At 37.8% G+C, this 9,308-nt stretch overlaps 2 protein-coding genes across 2 annotated transcripts in view; one reads left to right on the top strand and one right to left on the bottom strand.

The window, feature by feature from the left end:
- The window catches only part of ds (dachsous cadherin-related 1), a 410,449-nt gene that overhangs the window by 161,460 nt on the left and 239,681 nt on the right, over positions 1-9,308 (bottom strand). The gene's annotated exons all lie outside the window — the stretch shown is intronic.
- LOC141432230 (uncharacterized) lies at positions 65-2,315 on the top strand. The gene has a single exon (XM_074093761.1). The coding sequence runs from the start codon at positions 620-622 to the stop codon at positions 1,457-1,459; it is 840 nt and encodes a 279-aa protein (XP_073949862.1). The 5' UTR covers positions 65-619; the 3' UTR covers positions 1,460-2,315.

The raw sequence follows: 9,308 nt of genomic DNA, 5'->3' as shown, positions 1-9,308 counted from the left end.
TTCACGCTGAAACGGCTGGACGGATTTGGATGAAATCCAACTAATATTAAAGTGAGGGCGCTGCGGTGCTACGGTAAACATCGTGTGTGTGTTTATGGTAATTTTAAAATTAATAAGAGACATATACTCAGTAAAAAAGTAGAACAAGTGATAAATAAACTATCAATCATTAACGAAAAGTGTGGACGACATAATTATCAAGTGATTAAGTGCCGAATTGGTGAAAAAACTGCTGTGCAAAAAAGTGTTGCTGTGCTTCTAATAAACTTCATTAGAAGAGAAAAACTCAGTGTGTCAACTAGTCAGTCTAAAAACAATTCAATTGTGCTGAACTATTACAAGTGATGAACCTTTTTTGGAACAAAATACAAAAAATAACCTAGTACGTTAGATGACTTTGCAAAAGACGGCTCCTGCTCATAGACGCTAGCGCCATCTGTTGAAAAACGCGTGTACCATAACGATTAAGATCAAGCAAGTAAACCTCATATGTGATCGATTGATCTGCAGCCACTTTTAACAGTCAGTAAGCCAGCGCAAGGACAACATAGATCTATCAAGAGAGGGAGCCACTAGTGTCATAATATTACACGACTCGAGGTATCACAACAAAGAAAATATGGAAGAAGTTATGAATGTACTAAAAAAGATCCAAAAGGAACTGGACGAACAAAAAAATACGATTCTAAAAAACGGAGAAAGAGTTACCGAAAATGTGACCCAAAATATTAACTGCATTTTAGAAGAAAAGTTTAAAATACTGGACGAAAAATACGAAAACCTTAAGGAAAAACAAGACAATCAAGAGAAAAGGCTCAATTTTCTAGAAAAACAGATAAGAAAGAATAACATTGTCTTTTTTGGATTGGAAGAAACCGAAACCTCATATTCAAACCTAGAAAAAATTATGATCAACTTTGTAAAAGAGCGCTTCTCTTGGGACCTGGATCGTAGAGATATACAAGAAATCAAAAGAATAGGGAAAAAAGGGGATAGACCTAGACCAATAATAGTTACCTTTTCCACATTCGGCACAAAAATAAACATTCTCAAAAGGAGCAGTTCGTTAAAAGATACCGTGTACTACATTACAGAAGATTATCCACAACACATACTGGAAAAGAGGAAAGAACTACAGGAGCAAGCACGAATCGAGAAAGAGAAAGGAAAATCAGTAATAATAAAATATGACAAATTAATAATACGAGATAAAAGGAACACAAAAAACATGAATAAAAGATCGCTCCCAACGTCCCCTGAGGGCAAGCCTGCCGGACGCGATGAAAATAGAACCAACGCTAATAAGAAAAATAAAATCCATAATAAGGATACCCAGCCACCAATTAGGAGATCTTCCAGCCTGTCAGAAGGGATCCTAAAGCCAGGGATCCTGAACTATTTGACTGGAAACCCAAATAGCGGGTCGGGAAGTCAGGAAAATAATAGCGATCAGATCTAGCAACTACAGCACCCCTCTCACACGGAAAAAATACAACATTCGACAACAAGTAACTATTCAAATCTTCCAAGCCGGCTGGTCACCGTGGAAGACTATGACCACAAGCCTCCAAAGAAACAAACAACAACAACAACACCAAAAATATAAAAAAATACATCTACTAAAACTACCGCTAAAAATACCGCGATGACGGCATTAAGAAAGCTCCACATAATAACATATAACGTCAAAACGCTCTCATCATATGAACGTCTGATAGAATTAAATGAATCCCTATCCAACATTAAATACGACATAATCGGACTGGCAGAAACAAGACGTATGGGTAACAAAATAGAAGAGTATGAAAACTTTATACTATGCCACACAGGTCAAACGCCTGGCTTATATGGAGTGGGTTTTTTAGTGAAAAAATGCTACAAAAATAACATCGAAAGCTACATCGGCCTTACCGAAAGAGTCGCAATTCTAAACGTAGTATTCGAAAACATACGGCTATCAATCATACAGGTCTACGCCCCTACGGAAAAAGCAAATCAAGAAGAAATCGAAAATTTCTACTCTACACTTATCAAGGCAATCGATGTGTCATATAAAGATTACATACTGATGGGAGATTGGAATGCAAAAATTGGGACACCAAAAACGGAAGAATATCTAATTATGAAGCCGAACGGATACGGTGAAAGAAATGAACGAGGACAAAGATTGATTGACTTCGCGGCTGAAAACAAACTATCGATTTTTAAACACATTCTATAAGAAAAAATCTAAAAATAAATGGACGTGGATCTCACCTGATAAAAAATACCGTAACGAAATCGATTTCGTGCTATCAAATCGACCACACTTATTTCAAAACCCCTCCTCCTGAATATAAACTACCCCTCTGACCACAGACCAGTAAGGGCAACGATTACATATACACAATCAAGAAAAAGTAGAGCTAAATTCAAAAATCAGCAAATAAAAACAATTACTGGCGAAGAAGGTATTTCAAAATTTAACGATCAGATAAGCAACCTACTGAGCCCAAGAACAAATGAGTCAGTCCAGAAATATTACAATAATATAATCAAAGCCATAACTAGAAGCCTACAAGCGATTCGAAATGTAAACATTGAACAGAAACCCCACAAAATTTTGTCAGAGCGAACACTACGACTTCTGAGGAGACGACAAGACCTACAGAGAATAAAAAATAAATCCAGATCAACGAAAAACGAGATCTCTGCACTCTACAAGCTTGTAAACAAATACATAAAAAAAGACTACGCAAACCATAGGTACAACACTATTGAAAAACATATAATTCAAACAGGGGGTACTAGAAAAGCCTACAAAGAGTTGAGAACGAGCAAAACATGGATCGAGGGTCTGAAACAAGGTGAAAAAATACTTAACAACCGAAATGAGATCATCACTGTAGCAACAGACTATTATAAGAATTTATACAGCGCTGGAGAAAAAAATAGTAGTGATAGATATTTAAGTTACAACGGCAGCAGCCTAAATGTACCGAAGATTGAAATAAGTGAAGTAAAAAGAGCAATAAAAGCTCTAAAGTCAGAGAAAAGCCCAGGGTCGGACGGGATAACAAACGAAATATTAAAAACTGGTTCAACATCACTTAGCCCCCACCTGACTGAATTATTCAACCTAATTATTGAAAGGGGAGAGACACCCACCCAGTGGTCAGAATCTGACATTATTCTTATTTACAAAAAAGGTGACCCGAACGATATAGGGAACTACAGACCAATAAGCCTGCTACCTACTATTTACAAGCTCTTCTCCTCAATTCTAAATAAAAGAATAAACTCTACACTAGAAGCACATCAACCCATTGAGCAAGCAGGGTTCAGGAAAGGATACTCGACGACTGATCATAATATACAGATCAGTATATTATACACACACTAGAGCTTCTCATAGAGAAATATCGAGAAAAAATAGACCACTCTATATAGCATATATAGACTACCAAAAAGCCTTCGATTGCATATCACATACAAGCATATGGAAAACGCTAATATCGCAAAAGGTAGAAAAAGAATACGTTCATGTAATCAAGAGTATCTACAATAATAGCAAGAGTAGAGTAAAATTAGAGACAGCGGGGCCATGGTTTCCGGTCGAAAGAGGAGTAAGGCAAGGTGACCCACTCTCACCAGTGTTATTTATAGCCACATTAGAATCGATTATAAGCCAGCTAAAATGGGAAGGACGCGGTATAAAGATCAAAGAAGATTACCTTAGCCACCTAAGGTTCGCAGACGACATAATCCTCCTATCAGAAACGGGATCAGAACTTCAGTACATGATAAGATCACTCAATGAAACCAGTAAACTAGTAGGTTTAGAAATGAACCTATCCAAAACAATGTTGATGACTAACAGCACCAAGAGAACAATATATATTGGCAGTGATCTTCTTAAATACACGGACACCTACATATACCTAGGCAAGCAAAGTGGAGCGCAGGGCACAGTTGACATGGAACAAATACTGGAAAATGAAAGACATATTTAAAAGTACCATGCCAACTAAAATTAAAACAAAAGTACTGAACTCTTGCCTTATACCGTGCCTAACGTATGCCTGTCAAACATGGAAGTTCAACAAAAAAACAAGAGACAAAATAATTTCCTGCCAACGCGGAATAGAGCGCAGCATGCTAAACATTAAAAAAATAGAGAAAATTAGACACACTAAAATAAGAAAAATTACAAAGGCAATAGACGGATTAACACACGCGCAATCACTAAAATGGAAGTGGGCCGGACATGTAGCGCGCCTACAAGACCAGAGATGGACCAAAAGGGTTACCACATGGTTAGGCCCTCAAGGCAAAAGGAACAGAGGAAGACCTTTAGCTAGATGGGAAGATGAGCTTAAAAAAACAGCTGGCCCTGACTGGGTTCATATAGCGCAATCTAGAGAAGACTGGCTATCTTTGGAGGAGGCCTTTACCTGCAGAGGGGTTCTTGCAGATAACTAAATAAACACAATATTATATTTAAAAAAAAAAAAATTTTGAAATATTACTTTAACTAAATACTAACAAAAGTAAATAAATAAAATAGGTACTAACATAGACTTTAGAATAATATTTAGAATAATATTTTCAATCTACTGCAAAGAAATAAAAGGCTTTTTTATTTATTTATTTATTATAAATGTGAGAGTTTGTGAGTGTGTGAATGAGTGAGTTGAGTGAGTGAGTGAGTGAGTGAGTTGAGTGAGTGAGTTTGTTACTTCTTCACGCTGAAACGGCTGAACGGATTTGGATGAAATTTGGCAAAAAGATATTTTATAACCTGGATTTTATAACATAGGATACTTTTTATCCCGATGTTCCCACGCGATAGGGATAAAATCTCTAAATAACAACCGTTGGGATTAGAGTCATGAATTTTGGTATGTAGGTAGCTGGACGTCTGGAATAACATATAGGCTACTTTTTATCCCGATATTACCATGGGATAGGGATAAAATCTAGAAATAACAACCGCTGTGTTTAGAGTCATGAAATTTGGCATGGGTGTCTTACACGGTTTAACGTCAATGAAAACCACGATGTAATTTTAAGGAATTCCCACGAGAATTTAATAAAGTCCCGGAATTTCAATTCAACTCTTGTATCTAATGATTTACGCGTGCGCAGCCGCGGGTAAACGCAAGTACGTGATAAGTATGGAATTTACGTTACATTTACCTTCTTAAGTACCAAAAACTAACTCATTTAACGCTTCTGTGCCATCTATCGCGTACTTTCATTAATCGTTTCCATCTCCCATTAATTAACGCTAAAACTTTCGTTCACGGTGATTTGACGGCCCAATCCGATTACAGTGGACACTTTGACGAGCGAATCAATAGTCCAATGTCTTATCACTTTATCACACCACTTTCCTTCTTATTTGTATTGTTACAGAGTGTATTTTTGGCTGTGCTAAAGAGCGTGATCCTAAAGGTCAAAGTGGATAACATTCATCGTACTTAAAAGGTTCAGTGAAGCCTTTTAAAGGTTAACTGAAGTTTGTTAGACTTTTGGATTGATCAGAGCTTGAGCATAGAACATCATCCCAGCCTGTATGCGTCCCAATGGTGGGCATAGGCTTCTTCTTAGAATGAAAGGGCTTGGATCGTAGTTCCCCCGCGGGCCCAGAGCGCATTGTGGACTTCACACATACCATTGAATTAGTATCGGCAGCTCATAGATGTGAATAATATTATTTACTAGTTTTTTCCCGGCGGCTATTAGGTTATCGCGTGCTGTTGCCTCGGGAATTTTTCCGGGATAAAAAGTAACCTATGCCACTATCTGGCCCATAAACTATCTCTATGCCAAAAATCACGTCGATCCATCGCTCCGTTTCGACGTATGACTTTACATCGCTTATACTGAACAAATCAGTCAGGTAGAAGTGGTAGAACGGAAGGATTTTATAAAGCGATATTGGTGTGCAGTGTACTCGTAAGCGGTGTAATTACCATTTATTAAAATGTCTTGCTTACGGTCTCTTCTCTCCTCATTATGTGCAACAGAATTCTGATAGAGGTTTAAACGCTCGTAGAACTACCATTTTTTGATTAAATATTAAATAAATGTCTTTATGACTTACAATATATGATAAAACTTACATTTAAAATAAAAATAAAAGAACTAAAAGAATTTCCTTGCTCACCCGCGACCTTATGATAGCTAAGCTTATGCAAAATATGCGTGTTCATGCAGTTCCTCCACCTCCACACTGTAAGAACACACACAAATCACACAAACCCATCTATCACCACCACCACACTACACTGACGCGTTTCGAACTCAACCAGACAACCGTACACCATGCTACCAGTTGTTAGTTGTTGTGAGTCTAACAACTGGTAGCATGGTTTACGGTTGTGTCACTCTGAAGATGAGCTCTGGTTGAGTCAGTGTAGTGTGGTGGTGGTGATAGATGGGTTTGTGTGATTTGTGTGTGTTCTTACAGTGTGGAGGTGGAGGAACTGCATGAACACGCATATTTTGCATAAGCTTAGCTATCATAAGGTCGCGGTGAGCAAGGAAATTCTTTAGTTCATTGACATGGACCTCCGCAAAGTAACGCCTGATTCAATAAAATAAAAGAGATTTATTCAATATTTTGTTTATAATTATGCATGACAAATAATACAATTATTAACAAAGTACAAACTTTATAAAAGGAAAGCGACAGCTTATGCTGCCTGCCCCTTGCGGAACAAAGCCTTGCGGCATTGTTTTAGGCCGATTGAGGGGAAGGTGTCCCTTGTATAATCCACAATAGCTGACCTAGGCGTATTGCTTCAACGAGTGAGGTAGAATGAGGGCTATCGCGAATGAATTCACCGCTAGAGGCGCTAGTGTAGCGTGAGGTCTCCGAAATATCAAATCTCATATTTTTTGGGTGAGCTACGCGGGTTTATTTATAATTAGAAAATTTTGTGAATATTTTGCATTAACTGAAATAAATTATGGCAATTATGCGTTACGGGGCAATGAATGTCTGTGTTTTGAGACAGTTTTGTCTTTCGGAAACTTTTGTCCTCCTTTTTTTTTCGAATAAAACGGGACTAAGCAACACTGTGGTGGCTGGATATTTTTATGGTACGGTTTTAAGGGTGTTTTAAAATATGATTTTAATCTAAACTTTGTTTTAAACGCCCGTAATAACAGACTCTGAAAGCCACACTTAAAAACCTCACGCAACAGTGCGCCATCTAGTGAGACAAAAAACGATAGCCCTCATTCAGGTAGCTCTTCCCTCAAGTCACTGCTTCACTGTTTAGAAACGGACTCCCCCCACATTGAGTCGGGTTAAACAAAAAAGAAATAAAAAAAATTACATACAGAAGCTGTTAAATTTTATAAAATACAATATTTATATTAATTAATCATAATATTGAATTAATTGCAAACACAATGCCTTTAAGAGCGGTTTCAGACTAGCGTTTCGTATGCGCGTATACGGTCGTTTTTGTCATACGCGCTTACACGCGCGCAAGATTGGACCGAACGCGCGTGTGCGCTCATTCCTGCGTGTTCACCGCCAAAAAAAAACAAAACCGCAACTGTATTACCCTGAAATGACTAAAATCATTTGGTAACAAAAGTATTCGTAAAATAAATCCAAGATATTTTGTTTTCCAATTCTTCTTGGCAATGATGGTCTTTCCGAAAGCGCTGGTAGTTAAAAAAATGACGTGTAAAATGCCCATTGCGGTCTATTTTACTGAATAAATATTTGAATTTTGAATTTTGAATTTTTTAAAGAACAGCTTTTCAAAACCAAAACATACCCAAAGAAAAATTCAACTCTACGATACAAATAGAACGCAGTTTGAAATACGCGAATTATGGAGGGGCAGCAGCGGAGGAGATGAATTATAATTGCGGATTTAATAATAATAAAATTTAATGATAAAAGAATACAAGTTTTACTTAAACTATCACGAATGGTTTCGTGTTGTCCTATAGGACCCGATGTTAGGTGTCGAAAGGCGCGAGTCACTGTGCACACTGGTTTTGTAATTAGTTCGAAACTGATTGCCTAATTCACTGTGTCGGCGACGTAGCGTGGTGACGTAGTGTCGTGACGTTGCGCCGTGACGTTGAGTTGTCGTACGAGGTGCTGACGCGATGACGTAGCGCTGTGTAGGGCCCGTGCCTAACACCTCCCCTCTAAGTCGAGCTACTATTTGCTAGGTTTAGTGCAAATGTAGCGGCTTTCTTCAGCTCTATATTATCTTGCTTGATATCGACTTTCGCTCTGGCTCGATGTTTTCGATATAGTATGAAGGCTGTTACACCTGCTCCGAATAGTATGATAAGGTACAATGGTAATGTAGTGTGGTAGAGGGTTGAAGATTGGATCGCATTTGTCTCGATCGGCTTTCCATAGATATTTGTTGCTCGATAGCTTCAAGATTGCTCAAATTGATAGAGTTCATTCTCAACATGGGGCTAGATTGCTGGCTTCTGGTTTCTGGTTGTATTGACATTATTTTCAGTGGTTGGCCTCGGAGTTTGTTATTAATGTTTACTATAGTAAACTGTGAAGACTTGAGAGAGCAGTGTTGCGGGATAGTTGCGACGTAACTTCCGTTCAAAATGATATGTTGCTCCTGCTGGCAGTTGATTTGTACTTTAGTAGGATTTGGAAATGTTATGGCATAATGTTGATCGTCCAGCTCCAATAGAGCCTCCTTAGACAGAGAGATAGGCGTGGTTTACACGTTCCATCTATCTCCTGTAAATGAATGAGTTTGTGAATACAGTCTCGCTCCGTACGAATCTGATGGCTGAGTTTTTGTTGGCAGATGTACCAGTCGCCGGATTTAGGCATTCTGCTCTACTACACATATTCTTGAGGGTTGGTTGCTATGAAAGGATATGGAGGAATAAGGATGCGCCCGTATTTGTTTGGCAATGGGCATAACTTATAAAATCAAATGAGCCTTGACAAATAATTGGTACTTTTAGGACAACTACTAAATCATTCTTAGAAAATAAGAACTCCACATTTATGAAGCTATAGTAATCTCTAGTATCTAAATCTAAGATTTGATCTTTGCTATATATCTCGTGCAATTTCCCAATCATGTCCTTTAGAGAACTTATACTTAAAATAGAGTGGTGCACATTACTTAACTTACTGAAAGCTAATATGTTTTCTATAACGTAATAATTCGGTATATAAGTCGTTATATTTTCACTAACGATATTAAACATTTGGGCAAGATGTGCATAATCCAGCAGTTTTCCATTGCTTAACATACTGTCATTCTTTAATTTAATAAATCTTTACTTAAAATTTGCTGATTGGT

This window comes from Choristoneura fumiferana, chromosome 10 (genome assembly GCF_025370935.1).
Source record: "Choristoneura fumiferana chromosome 10, NRCan_CFum_1, whole genome shotgun sequence".
Taxonomy (NCBI): Eukaryota; Metazoa; Arthropoda; class Insecta; order Lepidoptera; family Tortricidae; genus Choristoneura; species Choristoneura fumiferana.
This window is presented reverse-complemented; position numbering and strand designations above follow the sequence as displayed.

Coding starts and splice junctions, on each gene's coding strand:
- LOC141432230 (XM_074093761.1), top strand. CDS start 620: ATGGAAGAAGTTATGAATGTACTAAAAAAGATCCAAAAGGAACTGGAC.